General features: G+C 41.4%; 1 protein-coding gene across 24 annotated transcripts in view; it reads left to right on the top strand.

Annotated features, from left to right (window-relative positions):
• SYTL2 (synaptotagmin like 2) overlaps window positions 1-23820 on the top strand; it is a 155817-nt gene that overhangs the window by 89480 nt on the left and 42517 nt on the right. For 20 of the 24 annotated variants that reach the window (XR_010147302.1, XM_063783356.1, XM_063783354.1 and 17 more), the window contains 4 exons: window positions 3278-3767; window positions 12945-13096; window positions 15597-15732; window positions 23714-23795. Coding sequence is in view for 23 of the 24 variants with exons in the window: in XM_063783356.1 (XP_063639426.1) it covers window positions 3667-3767; window positions 12945-13096; window positions 15597-15732; window positions 23714-23795 (471 nt within the window). In the remaining variant the exon portion in view is untranslated. The remainder of the gene's footprint in view (window positions 1-3277; window positions 3768-12944; window positions 13097-15596; window positions 15733-23713; window positions 23796-23820) is intronic. The other 4 variants (XM_054661619.2, XM_054661621.2, XM_054661618.2 and 1 more) reach the window with 1 other exon arrangement.

Below are 23820 nucleotides of genomic sequence, written 5' to 3'. Positions count from 1 at the left end.
GTGCCAGACAACTCCCACCTCAGAACCCTGGGATATCTGCATGGCTTGTTTCCTCATCGCTGTCACGTTTTTGTTCAAATATCACCTTCTCAATGAGGCCTACCCTAACCACTCTCTTTAAAATTCCTACTCTCCCTGAGTTATTATTCTCCTCCCTTCCCTTTTTTGTTTTCCTCCATAGTTCTCATCACCTTCCAATGTGTTATAATTTAATTATTTGGTATTCAAAAACTTATTTTTATTATTTAGTTTGATTGTTTCCATCCATTGCCATATGAACTCCACAAAGGCAGGAAGTTTTTCTGTCTTGTTCCCTTGCTGTACCTCCAGTGCTTAGAATAGTGCCAGTCTCTCAATAAATCTTTGTCAAGTGAGTGAGGGAAATGTTCAGTTAGCTCCCATGCTGGACGTCATCCAGAATATTAGGAGTTGGGTGAGCACCTCAAACTGCAGAATCTTGATTGCCCTCTGAGGGCTCTCTTACAGTTTGATTGGGCACTGATTCCTGCCTACCCAATTAAAAGGGAAGGGTTCCAGCCCTTCACTCCTTTGTAAAGTGGAAACATTGCCCTTTGCCTCACTAACAGCCTATTTTAAGTTAGAAATTTTAACCCTCAGAGGCTTTGACACAGAAGCACTTGTTAGCTTGTATTCTACTTGAAGGTGTGGAAGCCAATGTTGCCCATTTCAGCAACCCTGCCAGTTACCACTGCTAGACGACCTAAATTTTTTGTTGTTGTTGTTTTCTTCCTGTCCACCACTCCTTGAATTTAAAGTCTCACATCGAACCAACCAAATGGCAGTGTAAGACCTCATTGGGAACCTGGGTCCCAGAATGTGGCCTAAATCTATTTTCTTGCCAGCCTTTGAGATCTAAGGAAGTTACTGCACGTGAAAGAAAGGAAATAATTGAGATAGCCATCTCTTGGTGATATTGTATATTTGAATCAGGTTCATTTATTCATTTGCTCATTCTTTTATTTGTTCACATTCAGAGACTCACAATCAAGAGAGACTGAGAGTAGATCATCACAGCAGTGGATGTGTATTTGGAGGAGAAAGTGTTTGTATTAGCAGGTTCCTGCTGCGGGAGTATCGTATAACAACTCCCAAACCTCAGTGGCTTCCAACAACAAATATTTAGTTTTTTCTTTTATATCTATAGGTCAGCAGGGATACCTGCTTCAGGGAGGTCAGGTTCAGGTCTGTCCTTTTACCTCTTTCTGGAACCCAGGATGAAGAGGCAATGAATAATTGGGACAAGCTCTTCTCGTGGCATGTGGCAGGAATACAAGAAGCCAGATCAAACCACAAAAGCACATTTACAGCCTATGCTTGCATCACATTTGCTAACATTCCATTGGCCAAAGCGAGTCACAGGCCAAGCCCGACATTAGGAGGATAGGGATGAATTCTTTGCTTACTCTGGTGGGAACATGATAGTATAGTTCTGTTACAGGGAGGAAATGAAGAGTTAGGAATAATCATTGAATCTGCTGCAACTTTAACTTGGGGTATGGAAGTTATGGAAGGCTTCATGGAGGTGGTAACTTTGATCTGTCTTGAAGGGTAAGTAGTTTTCAAGATGAACAAGCAGGTAGTAGCATATGCAAGCACATGCAAATTAAAAAGAAAATGAAGTAATGTCTTAATATTTATTTGAGTAATTACTGTGGACAGTATGCAGAGAGCTAGAGGAAATTAAAACAAAGGTCATTAGATTCCCTGTCAATGAAGCCCAAACTTCATGGGGGGAGATCAGAAAGAGACATAATACAAAAGAGAAATATATTACTAAGTATAGTCTTATTCAGCTGGATGGAAAAAAAGTGTGAACTCAGAGCGGAAGCTAGAATATATTTTTAGTAGCTATTTTTGGTACAGAATGCAAGACGTGCTCTTTTTATATTCATTATTTCATTTAATCCTTACAATCTGTGAGGGACATCCTAATGTCAAGCACAAATGAGAAAACAGCTTCACAGTGGTCGGTAACTTGCCCAATGACTTATAGCTAGTAAGTGGTAGAAGGATAACTTCCCAGTAATTCTGTTTTTCAAGTAATTAATTTTTATAAATTTTATTCACTAATGTACATACTGTTTTATTCTTAAGTGGGGCTGCTTTAAAATTTTTTTTTCTTTTTTTGATAAGGAGTCTCACTCTGTCACCCAGGCTGGAGTGCAGTGGTGTGATCCCGGCTCACTGCAACCTCCGCCTCCCGGGTTCAAGCGATTCTCCTGCCTCAGCCTCCTGAGTAGCTGGGATTACAGGCGTGTGTCACCACACCCAGCTAATTTTTGTATTTTTTTGTAGAGACGGGGTTTCACCATGTTGGTCAGGCTGGTCTCGAACTCCTGACCTCAGGTGATCCACCCACCTTGGCCTCCCAAAGTGCTAGGATTACAGGCATGAACCACTGCACCCAGCCTGCTTTAAAATTTACTAAAGGTTTTTAGTGTGTATGTTCAGCACTGCACTTGTTAAAAGTGCCCCAACCTTGAGTGGATCACCTCTGAATTTCTGTAGGGCTGTGTCATTCTTCACTTCTCACTTCCTTCCCATTACATATGTATTGAAGATGCCTCAAAGAAAATAGGATTCTTGCACATTGTGCAACTGAAAAATCCTCACTTTGGATGGTGAGGTGTTTTGAAACTGCCTCTTCCTTTCCTCCAGTTTATATACACACACAGGTAAGTGTTTTTCCCCTGAGAAATGAAAGTAGACAAGCTTGTTAGGTTCCTCTAGGTCCAGCAAAGGTTAGCAGTGAGACTGGATGAAGAATAACAATTCTCACTCTTCTGCAAACTATCTCTATCTAATACTAGTTCTCCTGTTAATATGGAGCACATATATAGTATGGTGGAATATTCTTACTTGTGAAGAGGTGAGCATTTAAAATTTTTATTTCTAGATTCTTGCTTGACCACTGGAATCACATATCCCTGATCTTACTGACCTTTAACATGACTTTTTAGCCTAGCATCCCCAGAGTTTGCAGAGAGAGAACCAGTTCCTTTTTGCAACCATCCTTTACTCAGGTGGATCGTTAAACACTGACAGGCATTTTTGTGGGTTCTCCATCTTGGCCGTCTGGAATAGGGTTGAAGCATGTTTCATGACCCATTTACCATTTGCTCAGGAAGCTGGCTGAACTGGTTTCCTTGATCTCAGAGACCATCTCGCATGGCCATTTAAAAATCTTGTAGTAATGAATAGTGCTTATAGGAACTGCCTCTCACTGTCTGGTGTTTGCTGTCTCATGATTCCCCAGGTAGGTGATGCTCTGATGCTGCTGCCTCTTATGAATTGACGACAGGTGCAGAGAGAGAATAAACTGTGTCTAAGACTGGACCAGAGAGTGAGTGTGCTGGAAGCCACCATAGGAACAAGCGACCTGTTTGGCAAGGAATACAGCATCCTTCTGAGAGCCTCTTCTCGACACTATCCCACAGACCAGGACTTCCTCATGGGAAAGAGCACTTAGGATCTTGCTATCAGCTGCCCTAAACTTTTGCTGAGCCAAAATAAGACTTTGATGCAGAACTGAACAAGATATTTCATTTTTGTGTGTTTTAATCTTGCTGGTTGCAGTCTTAGTTGTTCAGCCCTGAGAATTTTGAGCCACATTTGTTGCTATTATTTTTGCATGCACTTTTCAAAATGATTGACTTAAGCTTCCTGACTGAAGAGGAACAAGAGGCCATCATGAAGGTTTTGCAGCGGGATGCTGCTCTGAAGAGGGCCGAAGAAGAGAGAGTCAGGTAAGAGGCCAGAGAAGCCTTGGGCATGAGGGAAGGAAGAGGCAGTCTGTACGAAAATAGGACACTGGGTTTTTTTTCAACTATAAGTGGTAGTTCTGACTCGAAGACTGAATTTATGGATTCCAATTTTAGGTTTACTTCCTGGACAAAACATTTTTCCTCTTGGTGCCTCTTAATTTATCCTACTGGACTCCTACCAGAAATAGGGTCTTGATTAAAAACCTAACTAAATTCCTTTAACTTATTAAATACTGAGATAAAAATGAAATGTATACAACCACATACGTCTACATTTGTGTGTGTGTGTGTGTATTTCTATCCACTTAAAAAAACTGGATCTACTTTTTTTTAACTGAATCATGAACCAAATTAGAATTTTAAAAAATTTTTAGAATTTTGAAAAGAAAATAAATTAAACTAGCTCACATTTCTGCATGCTTTCAGAAATGTTGGAATTGGTTTTAATGGCAATTGAAAGTATTCTCTGAGCCAATTTTTCATTTGTCTTGGGTCCCATAAAGAGGAGTGGCAACTTTGATACACTATTCTTGTTGGGTGGAACCCAAATGTTCCATGTCAACATTCCTGCCACTTTCATTCACCTTTGTTGTCAAACAAGCACTAGGCCAGGATGCTGAAGAACTTGACTTTGTCCAGGCCCTGCCATTTACTGCCTGTGTAATCTTGGGCTTTGAAGGCAGCAACAGGCTTCCTGAATGTAAGTTAGTATTATTAATTTTATGATTCTCGCCCCAGGAGTTATCCAAAAGGAGCATAAGATATGTTCTTACTTCCTGGGACACAGGACCATGAATAATGGCTTTATTTTTACCATTTCCGTATCATGACACTGATTTAACGTGGATGATTTATAAAAGAACATGCTAGAATTCACTTCAACCACTACAGAATGTCTGATTATGACTACTAAAATAACTTCTATATAGACAGTATTTAACAAGTTGCAAAGGGCTTAACATGCCCATTATTTTTTATGAGCTCACATACTCTTTTGCGGTTGGTGGGTGGAGTGGGATATAATTACCCTATTTGATGTGTCAGGAAGTTGACTTTGAGACAAGTCAGGTGACTCGCCCAATATCACACAACTGGTAGGTGTCAGAAGTGAGAATCAAATCCCAGTCTTAGGTACTCATTTGTTAACTCCACCTCCTCTCCCTGAGAAAACAATAACAGACAGGCCATCCCAGGACCTGGCAATGGAGGAAGGGGCTGGCTGTCATGGTGTGAAGTAGGACACTGAGCTATGATGACAAGCAGTGGCTGTAGGTAGTGGGGATCATGCTGTTCCTCAAAGGTCCCTTGCAATGCACACCTGGATGGGGCTCTGCTGTGCCTTCTCCGCAAATGGTGTGCCTTAAACAGTGTCCCCAGGAGAGGTGAAGGATTGTCACTAACCCAGGCATTAGAGCCTCTTGGTAGCATTAATCCTCTACCCATTGACAGTTTATAAAGCCCTTTTATGAATGTTATCCTGTTATGTTCCTCACAGCAACCCTGACATTTGGCAAAGCAGGGACTATTGCAACCATTGAGGAGTAAGGGCAGGAGGTGGGGGAGCATAGAGAAAATATTGATTCTTTAAGCATAAGGGGAAATGGTATTTCCTTTACCCTCCCAAAAGAAAAGATTGGGGGAAGAACTTAGAAAGCAGTAGAGCTGGGACTGCACTGAGTCTCTCTTTCTACCTCAGGATGTGGGCCCCTGCATTTTGGAGAGGTGCAAGTACCTTTGATTCCTTCTGCTCAGGAGGTGTTATTTATGGTCTGCAATTCTGCCCCTCTAGTTAGTCAGCTTACGAGGAGAAAGCCTCGTTTCATTTCCTCCCTCCCTTCTATCTTTTCTTGGCACTTGGGATTCCAAGCTGCTGAGTCTTGTCTGTAGTTCTATGATTCTGTCTGAATAGAGTGAAGGTGTTTCTTGGGCACTTGCATTGGTTGATGAAAATATCCTCAAAAAATGCAAAGTTCTGCCTGAAATTAGGCCTTATAAGGGGTGTGAGTGTGTACCCTCTGGCATCAGCCAATCTACAACTTCAGCGAAAATGGTGTGAGTCCCTTCCTAGTGTTGGTGTTGCAGACACTCCTTCTGTCTGTTGTTTCTGAAGGTGCCCCAGCAGCTGCGACTGGTGCTGCCTTTGTGTTTTGCTTTTGTGACTAAATGACAGGAAGAAGGCTTGGATTGGTGAAAAGCCTGGTGTGAGTCAAGCCCTACCTACCATCACTTTCCCAAGAGACTTTCTAGTTAGGCACCATGTACCTCATGTGGACTTGGCCATGGACAGTTTCAGGACCCTGGAGCTAGGGAGCAGTGACAGTGCACAGATAGATGGCAGACCTATGGCTTGTGGACCCTGAAAAAGGCTCAACTCATAGCCTGACCCCCTCTTTGCTTTAGGCCTGAAGGGACTTGTGGGGATAGTTTGGAGGTTGTTCTGCTCCTCGGATGGTGGAACCAGAACTGGATCTCTGAAAATGTTACTCCATGGGCTTTTGTTTGTCAGCGCCTTTTCCATTCCATTGCTGTTTGTCTTTGCCTCTTCTACCAGAGTTATAGCCTCATAACTATGAAATTTTTTTATTGTTGTTGTTCCATATCAGTCATTTTACAGAAAAAAAGATAAAGCCCAGAAAGGGTAAATGACTTGCCCAGGGCCACACATTAAGTCAGTGCCAAAGCCATGATGAGAAATCTCTTGGGCCGGTGCTTTTCCCTCTGCTCTATTCTGCTCATCGTTGTTATTCTTTCAGAAAGGAACAGTAAGGGTTTGATCATGACACAAAAAACTCTGCTGCTTGGAACTGGAGATGAAACTGACATGCGTTTGCATCTCATTCCTACCACTAATGAACTGTGTTTCACTGGGCAAGTTATTTAACCTCTCTGAGCCTCAACTCAGAGTGGGCATGATCATAATACTACATTTAAATTCAAAAGATTAATGTCAGGATTAAGTAAAATAATTTTTAGGAAGCAAGAGATAGCGAGAGATTTGGTAAAGGATACAAAATTACAGTGACCTGATGACTATATGTTATGTATATCAAAACATCACTGTTTCCTCATGAATATATAAAATTATTATTTGTCAATTAAATTAAAAATAATTTTTAATCTTCCTGGCACATAATATGTGATAGTTCATTTTAATTCCTTTATTCACCACTCTACCTATACCTCCAAAAAGGGACAGGAGATTCTAGTTAGTAGACTGATTCCTTAGAAGGAAATTACTCCTAAAACTCTTAATTATTTAACATATTAGAAGTTAATTGAGCACCTATTAAGTACAAGGAACTGCTCTGGACAATGATATGAAGAGAATTCCAGGGTGATTGAAAACATGGCCCCAGCTCTCAAGGAATTTACTATCTAATGACCTTTATCCATTTAATGGATTATCAGTTGCAAATTTAAAATCTCAATTTTGTTTCCCTAACATGACTTTACAATGCCTCATTCCTCCTAGGTGTTATTTGGCTTAGAAACACATTATATAATTATATCAGCCCAATCAAAACATCATTAGAAAGGCCAATTTATTACTAAAATTCAGACTTTTCTTTTAAATACTAATGTTTTATAGACTTTGGAGTATAACTCTCCCGTAGCCAAGAGGACATCACTAATGGATACACCACTGTTGCCTGCAAGACCAGATATCACTTTAGAATCTTTTTCAGTATGGCTCTAGATGAGATCTGGCATTCAAATGGAAATGTTGCCATTCCTAATATGTCCAGTGCTTTGACTTGTTCACAGCCAAGCTCATTCAAGATACTTTGGAGATGATTTAGTTTATATGTCACTTCCCATCTTTTTTTTTTTTTTTTTTTTTTTTTAAAAAGAGAGTTTCTCTCTGTGACCCAGGCTGGAGTGCAGTGAGGCAATCATAGCTCACTGCAGCCTCGAACTCCTGGGCTCAAGTGATCCTCCTGTCTCCCAAGTAGCTAAAACCACATGTGTGTACTACCACATCTAGCTAATTAAAAAAAAAGTTTTTGTTACTTCCCATCTTGATTTCATGGATAGGAAAAGTGAGTGTTGCACAGAGACATATCCAGTTCCTAAATCACTTGGTCTGTTAATGGTAGAACATGGACTCGTACCCAAGGAAATAGTCACTGGGGTGTCTCTGGGGTACAGCTGAGACAATAACGGTTCCAGATCACTGTTGCTACCACACTGTCTTTTATGTTGCTCCACTACCTGTAGCCACAAGTACTGGACCCAGTTATTACCATGTATCGCTACACAGCCTGCTTCCCTAACTCCCATGTGGAGACATTTCACAGACCAGCAGTGAAGGAGACATCAGGGTGGATTCTTTCTCTCTCTTCCACCCCTATCCTGTGTCTTCTCTCCTGCTGCCCTGACCCACCTTTAAGGAAACACAACCATACATACACATATGTAATTTTAGTCTTTTATGGTTTGAAAATCACATACTCAAAAGGTGGCATTTCCTGTGCTTTGCGTCACACTGCCAGCAGGAAATTGCTGCTCATGTCTGTCTGTACACCACCACCAGCACTGTATCCCCCACCCCCATATACACACAACCACATCTACAGCGATGGGTGTTTTTGCAGTAGATACGATCTCAACCGCCACCACATCTTATGATTCTCAGCTGCCTCCTTAGACCTAGTTGTTTTTTTTTTTTTTTTTTAATGAAGGCAGTTGTCATTGAAGGACTAATTTCCAGGACCTCTCATGGTGTTTTTCTGTCAAAGCAAAGGGGAAAGGAACTAACATTTGTCAAGGGACTGTACATGGATCTTCACATAGATTTTCCTATTTCATCTTCAAAACAGTGTAGCTGAATCCACTTAACAGATGAGGAAATAGGGTTGAAGAGGGTAAGTGCCCCGCAGGATTGAAGCCTTGTTGATCCAACATCAAGGCCTGTGCACTTTCCTTACACTGTGCTGCCTCTCAGCAGACTGCAGAGATCTATGATGTGTCATGTAAAAGGTGGATATTTCTTGTTTTCCACTCTAAGGAAGGTTTGTAGTTTGTTTTCCACATGTTGGTTTTCAGATTCTTCATCAAAGATTGAGTTCCTTAGGAGAAAGAGTGAAGTGTGACAGCCATCTTAGAAACCGAAATCATGTTTGGCTCTCTGAGGCAGGATCGGGTAGTAGAAAGTATGTTGGCTGGGAGTCAGACTGGCTTCTGCTGCCAGCTCTGTGTGACCTTGGGCAAGCCTCTTAACTTCTCTGGGCTTCTATCATTTTATCTAGAAAGTGAGGTCATTTGTAACTATCTAAGGTACCTTTCAGCTCTCACATTCAAAACAAACATCTGAGAGCACCTCCAAATCACACAGTCTAAACATCTCGCCCAGTATATTCTGGGCAAGATGAAAAAAGAAAGGCTGGAGAATAGACCAGTCAACCTATCTGGCCAGCAGCTGTCCACAGTTGACTAAATACTATGAACCAGGTCCTGCAGGTGATGTTCGAACTTTGCCTAGTCCTGTTGAGTAGCTGGAAGCTGAGGTGTACATAAGTGAGCACAAGGAGAAAAGGGGTAGGCTGAGGGCAAACGTGTTGAATCCAGCCCAGAGGGCATTTCTGCTCTTCTGGCTTTCCTCTGTAAGTGCTCACACTCTTGGCATGAAAAGGAGTTGACATTGACAGTTAGGGCTGTAGATAGAATTTTTATTGTCCAATTCGAAGCAGATGGCTGGTATGGGAATTAATGAGTCAGTGAACAAATAGCCAGACAGGGTTTATATATGGCTTTTAGCATACAGAAGAGGTAAAATGGCCATCTTTTGAAATGGATGAAATTCTTTGAACAACGTGGTGAAATTGTAAGGATGAAATGATAAGAGGCTTGTTAAGTGTCAGATGTGTGGTTCAGCACAAAGCAGATACTGTGTGCTAGCTGAAGGAATGGGAGAATGAACGAGAGAATGACCAGGACATCCCACCTGGGAGGCCAGCAGGCCAGTGTACTTTCTGGATTGAGTGCTCTTCTTCAGCCCTCACTTCTGCCCACCAGCCCACCGGTGTTTACTGAGCGTCTTCTCTCTACTTAACTCTCTGCTAAACATAACGTGTGTGTGTGGAGAGGATGGTAAAGGATAAATGTCAGTCCCAAGAAACTTACCCCTTTCTCTCTTCATCTAGATGGTACGATAATTAGAGAATCAAATGCTCATTTTGTTGATGTAATTAGAGTTCAGAAAAAAATGAGAGATGAACATGGGCTGGAAAACGAGAAGATTTTAACAGCTGCACTAGACAGTGGGATTTTAAAAATGATCTACATCTTTACAAAACTTTGATGTTATACATATGGATTTATCTACGAAATAGTACAAGTGACTAAGATAGAAAAAGAAATTGATTATTAAACCTAGTAGTGATAGTCATGTAAGGAAATATGTAAGTAGCACTTAACTACATTTGAAAGAATTTCCTGTTCTTTTGCCACTTTAAAACAAGTGAGCCAGAAACCCTTTCCTTACTATAACGGCTATCAGCCTTTGTAGGGACCATGTGTTTCAGGGAGTCGATGCAAAACCTGTGCTCATTGTGCATTGATCGTGGGCTTACAGACAGTCATTTAGGCAGGAACAGATCAAGGGTTGCACAAGAATCCCCACAAAGTGCATTTTAGTTGAAAAACAAAAATAAACAATCTTATGAAAAGAAATTGGGTGTTGTTCTGCTATAAGGGTTTGTGGCCTCCTTCAACAAGAATGCTGACCGACACCACATTTCATGATGTTTTTTCCTGTTCTGATGAGAGATGAGCATGTCCTGCTGCATCAGGAGGAGACACCATCATTGTGATGGGGTCTGAGGTTCACTTAATCATAGCAGTGACAGGATCTTCTTGATCTCTTGCCTGACTCAGGATGGCTGCTGAGCGTTTATTTGTTCTTTGATTTATTCACTCAACAGACAGTTATTGGGTATCAGCTCTGTTCCAGGCTCCGTGCTAGGTGCTGGCATTACAAAGGTGGTTAAGACATAGTCCTCACTTTCAAGGAGTTTGCAAAGACCACAGATTAGTGAGTACAACAGATGTGCAAATAGATCACTGGAATGTGATATAGTAAGGACTGAAGTGGAGGTGCTGTGGGAGCAATGGGAAAGGAGAAACTGTAATAACTGTGCCCTCCTGAGTTAGGGAAAGCTTCCCAGTGAGGCAGTGTTTGAGCTGGATTTGAAGGATGAGGAGCAACGGGCTGGACAGAGAACTGAGGGAAAGACATCCCATGAGACTTCACGTTAACTGGCCTCGTACCAAGATCTAGGCAGTACTAAGTACTTTCAGTTAAACATCTCAATCATCTCAGAAGTCCTGGAGGGTAGGTCTTATTTTCCCTGATCCTTAAAAACAAGGAGACTAAAGCTTAGAGGAGTTTGGTAAACTGTCCAACATCCCATCTAGGAAGGGTCAGAACTGAGATTTGGATGTAATTTGGGGAGCCTTGAAAACCCAGAGTCTTTCTGCCACAACTTCCTGCCTCTGTCATCTACAGAGGTCACAGAAGAGCATTGGAGAATTGTAAGAAGCTGAGCCTGCTGGCAAGTGGGGTATGGGCGTGAGTGCTGGCAGATTGATCTGAAAAGGTAACCTGAAGCCTTTTTAGGTGGTCAGGAGCCTCATCTGATATTCCTCCACTCTGCAAGATCTGAATAAATACCCCCTATTTTCCAGACACTAAACAAAGATGTATTGAGTACAGACCCTGCCCCCAGGAACTCACCAGGGAGAAGTAGAAGAACTTCTCCTTTCTGGAATTGAACTCAAACTTGGTCCTTTTGGGAGGAGAAAGCAAAGGTTCACCAACAGTCCAGCAGTTGTTTGCTCTGCTGAAAACAGTGTTGAAAGCAGTGTCAAACCATTAGGAACATTTAATAAAAACCATGATATCATTGCTGACTGAGAACTATGAAGCAATGACGCTCTCCCTGTTAGGGTTTATAGATGGGGCTGTCACGACAAAGAGAGGAAGTTCCTGTAAGAGTTTACTCTGGGTGGAAGGACACTCTCCAGGCACGCTTGGGAGAGAGGAGACATTCTTGCTAGACCTGGGATAACTGCTCCCCCTCTTTTTCCCACTCCCAGGTATGCCTGTGTGCAACCCTTACATGCAGTGCTGCTACCACCTTGGCCCATTCACATTCTCTGCCTGAAGCACTTTGATTTGCTAATTGTGCATATTAGTTTGTATGACTATCTTAAAACCCTCTTGGATTTATGTTAGCACATTATCTTCCAAGAGTATAGTGTTCCCTTACAGCTTTTATTCCACTTTATTCTAAGTACATCTCTATAAACAAGAGAGATTTTGTGATTTTTTTATTTTACTGAGATGGATAGAGAGATGGAGAGGTTAAGACTTGTCAATTAGAACAAAGTTTTTAGGGAAGTTTTAGGAGGGCAGACTATCTTGTTTGTTCTTTAGGTTTTAGCTTTTCAGTAAGCATGAATAATTGTGAAACTCTTAAATGCAGGATCTGCACAAATGGAACTTGCCTGTACACACTCCTCCTCAATTTTGGTCTTCCCTGATTCCAGCAGCCTTTTAAAGATGCCTTTCCCTAACAATAAGCATCAGAGACATCACTCCTCCTCCACAGGCTTCCAGGAAAGTCTCCAATAAACTCATATCACCCAAAATGGAAAGGACTGATGAGCTAATGACTACCCCATCCAGTGTTTATTAGGTGCCAGGGAGGTGCAGAGAGCTATTTAATGAATTCACTTGGTTAAACCTCATAGAAACCCCAATTTTAAAGTCCAAAGGTTACTATTACTAATGCTTTTTTACGGATAAGGAAACCAAGGCTTAGGGAAGCCTACCGTATTATCCCTCCCTGGGGTATTCGCATTTGAACAGCAGACACTGAAGAATGCAGCCAAAAAGTGAATCTGCTCTTGAGAAATTTCAGGCATCATGCGGGAATCGTGGATTAAACCTTTATTTGAAAAAATGTTGGCCTTGTCTTCTCTGACTTTTCAAAGGTGAACATACATTTGTTAGTCATCTGGGAAGTTTCTGGGATCATCTGAAATATTAAAGCTTCATTTTAGCTGTGTGTTTACACATGTCTTTATGCAGTGTCATAATGAACTCATTTATTTACTGTGGGTTCTCAGCAAACTAAAGATCTTTTCCTTTTGTAGACATTTGCCTGAAAAAATTAAGGATGACCAGCAGCTGAAGAATATGAGTGGCCAATGGTTTTATGAAGCCAAGGCAAAAAGGCACAGGGACAAAATCCATGGTGCAGATATCATCAGAGCATCTATGAGAAAGAAGAGGCCCCAGGTAGAAGGTGAGTTGACTTGGCTAGTGCATTTACAACAAGCATTCGTTTGGGAAGGAGGAGCAGGGAGAAGGGAATGGTGTCAGAAATCTGCTGATGGAAATCATTTGGATGTACACTTTTCATAATGTGTGGCCCTCTGGTTTAAATTTCCCTTGCCTTGGATTTGGATGGATGAGGGCAGAGCTAAGTGACTCAGTGTGGTGTAGAGGAACATAGGAAGCCCTTTAGGTGCCCTGTTGAATTATAGTAGCATAGATAGTTGGGGCCCGTAAGGGATCTACCACCTCTTCTTTGGCTTTTAACTCTGAAGATTCAGAATCTTCTGAGTAAAATGAAGGGCTTAGACAAAAAGATATCAGCCTCTCTTTTCAGTGATCTTAACATATGGTAGTACTTTCTTAATTAACCAAGTACATTATTTAAGAGACCGTAAAGGCATTTTTTTAATGGAAAAACCTTCTTGTTTATTTGATTAAACAAAAATAAATTAAGCTGTATAGGAACAAGTTTAAAGTCCAGACAGACATCAACTTTGTTTTGAGGCTGTAGTAGCTGACACAGCATCTCCTTGCTACCTACTCCAGCCCTCTCTGTGGACCACAGTGATATATTCAAGAGCCTGTTAGCTAACACAGGAGTTTTAAAACACTTTTCCATTGGTTCTTCACCTGCTCATTGCCTGTCATGCCTGTGGCCTACAATAGTAACATTTAAAAGTGAAAGTCAAAAGAGGGGGGAAATAAAAATGCCAACCAACCAAAAACCCACTTTTGCCTAAAGGTTTGGGGGGGGAAATCTTTACTTCTCCACCCATCTACTGAATTGATGGGATTTATACTATCATGACAATGCCCATTTAAAAGTGGCAAAGGCAGCCAGCATCCCACCCCAGATGGGCTTGTAGCATGGTTTCTGTGGCCAGGGAGGTTACTATGATAGTGCATATTCCTTATATCATGGCACTATTTTTATGTCTTTTTTTTTTAATAGACATAGAGTCTTACTATTTTGGCCAGGCTGGTCTCGAACTACTGGCCTCAAGCAATCTTCCTGCCTCACCCTCCCAAAGTGCTGCGATTATAGACATAAGCCACCATGCCTGGCGAAGGCAATCTTTTGAGGGCTTGTTTAAAATTCTGTCGAGTTCATTAAATAATTACTGGTTGCCTTCTCTCTAATTAACTCTGGCTTAGTCCATGTAAAGCCTTGTCAAGGTCTACCCTGTACTCAATAAGGAAAATAGCTATCACCTTTTGAGCATCTGATATAGGATAGGCATTTAATCTCTATTATTTCTAATTGTTGCAGTAATCCTGTGAGGTAGGCATTATTTCCCCCATTCTATACATGGGACATATGAAGCTCAGAGAAGTTAAGTAACTTGCCCGAGATTATATAATTGGCAAATGGCAGAGCCAGGATTTCAAAATATTTCTGAATTAGTGCCATACTCCTTGCGGAAAAGGACTGACTGCTTAGTACGTACAGTGCATTGTTTGTAGCCCTCTTGCTTTTCAAAATCACCCAGACCTTCAGAAATCTTGAGGGTACTGGTTAGTACCAGGTCACCCCATTTTGCAGTTGAAGAAACTAGACTTACATGTAACAGGACCTGTGGGGGGATACTCTCCTGGAATATGGGTATTTGGAAACTGGAAGCTCCAGCACTGCTTCATCCTTAATATTGATGAAAGTATTCTGGGCACTTACTGGCTCTGTGGCCTTAGGCAAGTGTCTTGAACTTTTTGATCCTCAGTTTTCAAATCTGTGTACTTGGAAAATAGCTCTCATAGAATAATGCATGCAAAGAACTCAGCACAGTGCCTGGTAGTTAGTTATCATTCAGTTGCTGCTAATTATCAGAGATGTTCAGGTAAAGAGTGAGTGCTGGATGTTCAGAGGCCAAAGAGGTTATTTTCTGAAGCAGGAGCACAGAGGTTTTATGGGGGCTCTGACATCTGAGCTGGGATTGAAGAATATGTAGTTTTGGATTTGTAGAGACTGTGGGGAGGAGGAGAAGGCAGCAGAGGAAGACATTCCTAGACCATAATCATTTGTTCCCCTTTGTATCTTAGAGCACATACAAGATATTTGAACACATTGCAGCTATTCAGTAAATGCTTGGTAATGATGGTGCTTCTATCCCACTGAGGACTTCCTGCCCTGAGCATCCCCTGGCCATGCACATTTAGACCTGACCCCAACTCAGTTCAGATTAACCTAGAGGCAGTCAGAATTTTGCTTTAATGGTCTCTGGAGTTACTCTCACATTTAAAGGTATGCTCATTCTCTCAAGAGACTCTGCTTGGGGAAATCTAATGTCGTGGCAATTTACTGACTTCTCTCTTAGATGTAATTCTGATCAACTACTTAGACCCAGTGATTGCCTTGGCACTGGGAAGGCCTGAGGTTCAGGTTCAAGGCTTCAGTGATAAGAGCTGATAAGAGAGTTGTAGGTCATGGAGGTGAGAGATAACCTTCCTGTGTTTACTGTTTCCTGTTTCAGCTGAGCAGAGTAAAGACAGAGAAAATGGGGCAAAGGAAAGCTGGGTGAATAATGTCAACAAAGATGCTTTCCTTCCTCCAGAGCTGGCTGGCGTTGTAGAAGAGCCAGAAGAAGATGCGGCACCAGCAAGCCCGAGGTAAGGCAAAGCTTCTGGGGAGAGCTGCTGCATGTGGCTTTCATGGCCTGGGGTGTCACATGGGCAGAATGGCAGGCTATGAGTACAGATGCCAGACTGGGGTCATGGGCATGGGGAAGGGGCAGTGTATGAGAGAATTCTGGGCCCCGATGCAGATGAAGCCCAAGTGGTACTCTTTCTCAGCTTCCAGAATTTCCAACAAATCTACATCTTAAATAAAATAAAAATGTTAAGTGGTGATTTCTTCCAGTACCAGCAAGAGCCGTTTTTATTTCTCCCATGGATTTCTCCTTAGAGTAGAATGAAGAGGTACTTCAATTTGAATATCAAGGAATAAGTCATTTCAGGGAAAAGATAAACTATGACCAGATTGTAACAGCCTAGTGCAATGGAAGAAGCTCAAGCACAAGAACCAGATAGATGTGAATTCAATTGCTGAATCTGCGATTTATTAGCCATTTGACTATGGGCAAGATATTTAACCTTTCTGAGTCTATATTCTTAACTATAGCTAGGAACAATAATATATACCTGAAAAGCTATGGCAAGAATTAGTGATAAGGTATGTAGAATACCTGGCATGATAGATACTCAGTAAATGCCTCTTAAGGATATAGATTATCTTCAATATTATAGTCTTGGGGTTTTTTGGTGTTTTTCCTACATGTTGTTATCTGACCAATCAAAATGTACATTTGTACATCTTTGCTGAGATGCAGCCAATTGTGGGGCTACATTGCTATAAACCTTTTGAGCCATAATGATTTGTTTTTAGGTATTTAAGGATCTTCTCATGGGTGTCTGTTCCTTGAGGGCATAGTTGTTACCCTTTAGTGAGAGGGGCAGTTGCCTTTTACCTGTAGCTCCTCAATTAAGTTAGTTCAATTCAGAGTCTTCAATTGGGACGAAGTTGATGAATTTACTGGTGGGATGTCACTGAATCAGGGTCTAAGGCTGAGGCACCTGGAAACAGGGATATTTCTAGCATAGTTTATAGGTGTCAGGGAGGGTATATGATATAAGTACCAATAGGTATTTTAAAGTCAAATATGAGTAAAGTTATATCACGTGGATAATGGAATACTGACTCTATGGATACTCTAAGGGTACCCTTTATTTATCTGTTTCCCATTTGGAAAGGGGATCATTCTGCTTCCCATGAATGGTAGGCTGCACTGTTTCCCCTCTGGGACTATTTGTAATATTCTTTTGTATCTGTAGAGGCCATCTTTGCTGGGGATAAAACACCTTAATAGTAGTCACTAATTGATAATGTGACCTTACAGTAGTACTGACTTAACTCCTTGGACTTTTATTTCCTCAGTTTTAAAATGGGAACAATAATATTAATAGTTTGCTAGCAGAATTACTGAGAAGTTAATTAGCCAGTGAATATAGAATTCCCAGTGCAGCCCATTAGCACGTAATAAGCGCTCAAGAAATGGAAGCATGAGCTCTTGCCTACATATAAGATATTTCAGGAACACCAGGAAGGAGTGTGAAGGACACACTATTCTGTCCCCCTGGGTGACTCCCCACTTGCCACCTGCCTATAATCTCTCTAATGGAATGAAGGCCTTCCTTCATAAAGAAAGATGAGACCTAAAATATTGTCATGTTAAAGAAACACAAAGAGAGAGAACATAGTTATTTATATTTACCACCAAGAAGCTGAGAGAAGCTCTTAAGAGCTGGCTTTGATGGGGACTGGGGAGCACTAGAGCACTGACCAGCTGAGGGAGGAGGGAGCAGGTGCCACAGAAGGGGAAAGGAGATGATTTGGGAGCATCAGAGACAAATAGCTCATTGCCCCATTTTATCTGGGTCAGACTTTCCATCCTTCTTCCAGGAACTTATTCTATCTCAGTGGGCCTGAGGGTCAGAGGTGCCACTGTCCTCATAGCCTAACTTTTTCTTCATGAACCATGGGGCTGGTGGGTATTCTCCCACTCTTCCTAAACTTGAGGCTAATAACATAGTATTCAAGATTAGCATCTCCGTTATTTTCTGCATTCCTTGTGTGACTTCAGGCAAGTCTTTCAGGTCTCATCTGTAAATCAGAACAGAATTTCCTCACCAGGACATTGTGAGATTAAATGAAACAAGGTATGAGAATCAGTCAGCATTTCTCAGGAAGAAAGAAAATTGGCCATTTTCCGGTGGCATGAAAATTGTTATTATTACATGGATGAAGTATGTTTGAGAAGGCAAGAATAAAGATGTTAGGCGTATCCAGGATGCTTTGCTCATAAAAGGCCAGTCCTATAACACATGCCATGGGTGGTAATTATCCAGAAAGTTAGAATGAGCTATTTTTTACTTCCTTCTTTCTATATTAGAAACTACTACCTTACTCAGTATCAAGTTCCTGCAATGTTTCTTACCTATACTTTAACCTTTGTGAACTGGGTGTGTTAAGTGTATTTTGGGGCCTGTACTTTTAGACTAAGTGAACTTTAATAGAATGACTCAATACCTGTCAGTATTTTCTTAGCCAGGAGTCAGAAGTTGGGGAGTGTAAGGTGATAGGCTGGTTATTATAGTTTCTGGAGTTTTGCTAATAGGCTCTGTGGCAACATCTTTCTTTCTGTTGTGGGCACAATTCTGTGGGGTCCCACACATGAAGAAGTAAAACACTGTGGGTACCCAGCATGTAGTCAAGCATTGGCAGCTGACTGCATTCTTTCTTAACTCACCTTTGTTTGCACCTGGAGTACAAGGAAGCAGAGAGGTTTATGAGCAGAGGAGAAGAAAATAAGGCTTGTTCTGGAGTAGCAAAAGGAAAACCCTGAATGCCCACATTTCTAGTTCTGGTTACAGACTTTTCAGGTGGGCAGTGTTGGTTGGACCAGCACTTCATAAACCCTTTGTAGTGAAGGACTAGTTTTGTTTCATTTTAAAGTTTTTATTTCTAATCATCACAGATTGATATCTTTTGTAAACTATAATGAAAATAAATACTAGAAAAATAAAATACAGAAAACAACAGTGGCATGCAAAAGATAAGCCCGTCGATCATGTTTGCTATAAATAGTTCTTCAGCACATAGCCTCCGTTTCTGTACTTATCTCATTGTGAACCAGTGACAAACAGTGCATGGATGGGCACTGGTCCATGAACCATATGCTGATAGCACATTGTGTGCCCCCCACAACAGAAAATAACTCTTGAATATGTACACAGTAATCCACAGGACATGGCTGAGCCAAGGTGGGGAGTACAGAATGAAGACTCATCCCATGAAGGTCAGGACCCTGTCCATAAATGAGGTATAATGTTTCCTGACTATCAAATTAGGTCTGTTCTGGTTTTACTAAGAAGCTGTCACTTCAGAAGTGTCCCCATAAGCCCTGGCAATTATAGAAAAATAGAGGAGAATTTGAGGGCCCTCTCAGATTTGCATAGCTATGAGAGAAGAGCATTCAAGATGGAGAACTAGACTGCAGGAGGTAGCCTATAAACCTCTGCGTGGCCATGCCCTGTCCTTGGCTTGTAAGGAGGCTTGGCTGCTGCAGAGGTTTGTAATGGCTAGTAATCAAACATCTCTAGAGAATGTCTCCCAAATGAGTTCAGGGAGAACAAGATCAACCCTTCACTGTTGTATTTCAGTCCGTGGCATTGGCAGGTTTTCTTCTGGGCACTTACCTGTAAAATGGCAAGAAAATGATAACTTTCCTTGCAAGAAAAACTGTGCATTTACACCTAACTTTGTTTTTGGTAGAATTAAAACACTATTTGGTAAGTCTTTGTGCTTCATTGCCTGTGCCTTAGGGATGCTTCTGACACCAGTCTCCTTCTTACCGTCTGTTGAATAGGAACCAATCAATTAAAGCCACATCTTTAGCTCTTAGTTTTCCCCCACAATGCTCTTTTTCCTGAAAGTCTTTCGTAGATATTAATTTCCCTCTCCCAGAAGGATTAGCTATTGCGTTTACCCCTAGTATTAAGATGAGTGTAAGGTACCTAGCTTGCTCCCAAAGGCAGGGTAGAGATGAGCCAATCTGAGATAATGCATCTGATATTTTTTCCCAGGATTGATAGCAAATCTAGTAATGTGAAGATTTCATTTCTTGGAGGCCTGGCCTACAAAGTCATTTATATTGAACTCTTAAAATAATAATTCTTAATTCTATAAGAGCTCAGATTTACTCATATCAGTTGTAGTAAGAATAGTTTCACTGTGACATAAAAATGCCTCATACTTTTATATGCATGTTCAACAACTCTGTAGCCTGAACAGTGGGAACACTGGAGAACTATGTATACTCACAAGTAATATTTTACTTAAAGAAATACTGACTTGAGGTGCTTCAGATAAGATATTTTCTAATTTGCTTCCCTCACTCCATCCCTGAGCCGTTTCTTCATTTGTTTGCTCATTTGTTCATGCTTCATTAAGTGCCAACACATGCCAGCACAGTTCTGGGTGCTGGGGATGAGACACAGCTTGAGCCCCCAAGGAACTCACAGTACAAAGGGAGAGATCAAAACAACAAAAAACAAGTCAACAACACTTGTAGAATTTGGTTCTATAAACAACAATTAAGCTAAGAAAAAAAAAACAACCTCAGAAAAAGGCATATCTGCTACTATTTTTAACTGTTTTAGAGAGAAAGGCTGGTGAAGGTTAAAAAACTTTTTTAAATGGCTGCATGTGCATAGAAGCACCTTGTGGCCGGGTATAGCAGGCAGCTGCCTGTGTGGTATAATTTTAAAACGGCTGTAAAACCTCTTCCCCCAGTGGCCCTTCCTGATGTTATTTATTCTTTTTAGTTAAGATTTCAAAGACTTGTATTAAAATGAAGATGCTTTTAGGAGGGGCACCCTGATGCCAATACCATAGTCTAATATTTTAATAATCTTCTTAACAAAGTAAACTAATTCTGTCTGAGTGCTGCTTCTAATGTTGCAGTTCCTTTTTTGAAGAGTGCCTGAGGGAAAGTTACAGAACACAGGGTATGGAATTTGGCTTGCTTCATAGTTTAAATATCTTATCATGTGGAATGTATGGAGTATCTTTTATATTCAGGACACAGTCTGCTACCCTCTGAGAGGAATTCTAAGAAACAGAAGACACAGTATCTGGCTCTATTCTGTATTCTCTTAGGAAAAATAATGCACCAATTTATGAAGATATGACCACATGATAGCAAGTAGTGCCAGGAAGAAAGGAAATTCCTAATCCAAAGTACCAATAAAATGTGCTGCAATAATTGAGGCAAGAGAGACATACTCCTAGCCAGGTTGATATAAGAGGTGAGATTTGGACTGGGCATGAAGAGGATAGGGACGATTTGGGTAGACAAAGAAAGCAAAAAGAACACTTACAGGGAGGGACTGGGAATAAGTTAAGTGGAAATAGCAGAGTCAGGTGAGTTTCTGGGGCAGTAAGTAGATTGACCATTTTGTTTGGCATGAAAGGTCAAAAGAAAGGAAGAATGGGAAAGTATATTGGGGCAGATGGTGGATGGTCTCCAGTACCTTGCCAAGGAGTTCAGACTTCATTCCACAGGCCTTGAGGATCCTGCAAAGGTAATGAACAGAAGAAAGACACCACCAAAGTTGCATTTTGGACCACTCCAGCGTAGTGGTAGAACGTAGAATGGTTTAGGAGAGTGGAACTTGGGAGTCAGGAAGCCAAATGTTAGGCCAATAGAGTTGACACAAATAAAGGAGGTGTCAGTAGAGGTAGAAGAGACAGATGTGGGAGTCCCTGGGAGGGAAGAATCACCCAGACTTGCCTCCAGTCCTCTTGCCACAAACCACTGCTTTAATGCAAGAAACCAGAGGCAGGATAGCCTAGCCATTACCATGATTGTCTTTGGAGTCAGACACACCTGGGTTCAAATCCCCAGCTCTTTTGCCAATTTTGTAACATCAAGCAGGTGACTTAACCTCTGTGAACCTCAGTTTTTTCATAAGTGAGATGGAGAGAATGATAGATAAAATGATAGATAACATAGAGATGATGCAAGGATCAATTGAGAATAAGGTGGTTGCAGTACTGATTGCCCAATAAAAGACAGACAAGCAAAACATTATAGTATCCCTTGAGAGAAACAAAGCTACTAGGAAGTAGCTGCATTTTCAGACAAAATTTGAGGAAATAAGACTCTTGTTTTAATTTTTTCCTATTAAGCAGACTGTAAACTTTAACTGAGTATCCCCCCTCATCCCAGTTTGCCCCTATCCCAACCACAAGGTAACTGAATGAATCCTGTGTGTTTCTAATATTTTAGTGTCTGACCATGTGTTCTGACTGTTTTGTTTCTTCCTCTCTTTTTCTTTCCGAATAGCGGAAACAGACATTTTGTTTAATACCTAAATAGTCTGCCTCACTGTAGTTTGGCAAATAACATGGATTAAAAAAAAAAAAAAAAAAAAGCCAGCCTCCTGCTTACTATCTGTTGCTGCTTCTCCTGGCACTGGCTCAATTGGCCTTCATTTATTTAGCCATTCACCAGTTATGTACCAGGCACTGTGCAAGGCACTGCAGGGGATATAAAGATGTTTGAGATACTCTTGAGGGATCTCCCACTTTACTATGCGAGGTAAGATATGTATACACAGAGGAGGTTGCATAGTAGACATGAAATACATAGCTAGGTACAGCTCAGTAAGGGAGAGACCTCATCTCTAGGAGGTAGGGACTACATGATTTGCAATATGGGCTGTTGAGGCTGGCGGCCTGGAGGCACAGGAACTGGAATTCCAGGGAGCAGAGGGAGAAGGATATAGACACTCTGCTTATCCTTTGGGCTTGGTGAGTGGGAAGGGGAAAGGAGAAAGATGGTGGGAAAAGACAGGTGTTCCACAGAGACCCCCAACCATCAGCACTTGGCTCAGGTCTTCTGATTATGTGACTGCTTTATTTACTAAGGAAGATTATGCAGAACACTCTGAGAAACTGAGCATAGCATCGACTATAGGGATGTTGTTCCTCATATCACCCACTGGCTTCTAAAAATGACATTCAAGAGAAATTGCTTTCTGGTTCTGAGCTATTGGTTGTTTTTATTATATAGAGACTGAATTATATCAGTGACTAGGTTTCTTTTTTCACTGTTTCTAGATAGCTTGATTCAAGTTTGTGCACACCTATTACAGGAATGGAGGACTCCTGTAATGTGTCTATTAGCCTTAATTCAGGCTCCATTATACATTCCTATTCTGTTCCCTCCCCTTTCCCTCCCATCCTCTATTTTCCCCCTTTCTCGCCTGTATGTAATCAGGCTGTATTTTATATCCTTCTGCTCATCTGCTATAATGCCTTTCTGGAACAATGAAAGGAAGTAATGAAAGGAAGAATGGCTTCTTCAAGAGCTCAGCCTTTTCTTGGGAGTAATTGTGTAAAAATAGCAATTGAAGTACAGAGATAAAGAAAAGAAATGAGGCTGCAGGAACATCTAGCCCATGGTTTTAGTGACAACAATCTTGGTTGAGGTTCTGTGGCCTTGGGGGCAAATTATTCCCCTCCTCTCCAGGCCTTTGGTTCCTTACTTCATGGGGAAAAGCAGGAATCTTACCCCTACCTCCACAAACTAAGGTGTTTTCCAAGCTCCTGACTCTGTGATGCCACTGAGAGAACTGGTGGTGGTAACAGGACACGAAGGCTTCAGCCAATAGCAACTTCACCTCCTGTGCCTGAGGCAAGACCACTGGAACAGGAAGTCTGAGCAGGTTGTTCCTCTCCCCACCCAGGGCCTCCGTGACCCTCTTTTGCCCTTCTCAATCAACAGTCAAGGGTGTGGTGGTTCTGGAGGGAGCCTGCTCACCTCACTTGTCTCCACTCACTCTTGCCTTACTCTCACTCTGGCGCTGTCCTGTCCCTGGGATAGGGAATAATTCTCTAGAGAATCCTTCTTATTCTTCTGCACCAGCTTCCTCTCCTAGCCTGCAGATAGCTTTCCACTTCAGAGGCATAATTTATGATTCCTCAAAAGGTGAGGTTTTATTCTCTGAATTATTGTTTCTTTTGCAGTTCCAGTGTGGTAAATCCAGCTTCCAGTGTGATTGATATGTCCCAGGAAAAAACAAGGAAACCAAATGTGTCTCCAGAGAAGGTAGATTGAGCCCAGATTTTGAAAA

The sequence above is a fragment of the Pan troglodytes genome, chromosome 9, assembly GCF_028858775.2.
Source record: "Pan troglodytes isolate AG18354 chromosome 9, NHGRI_mPanTro3-v2.0_pri, whole genome shotgun sequence".
NCBI classification, from domain to species: Eukaryota; Metazoa; Chordata; class Mammalia; order Primates; family Hominidae; genus Pan; species Pan troglodytes.
This window is presented reverse-complemented; position numbering and strand designations above follow the sequence as displayed.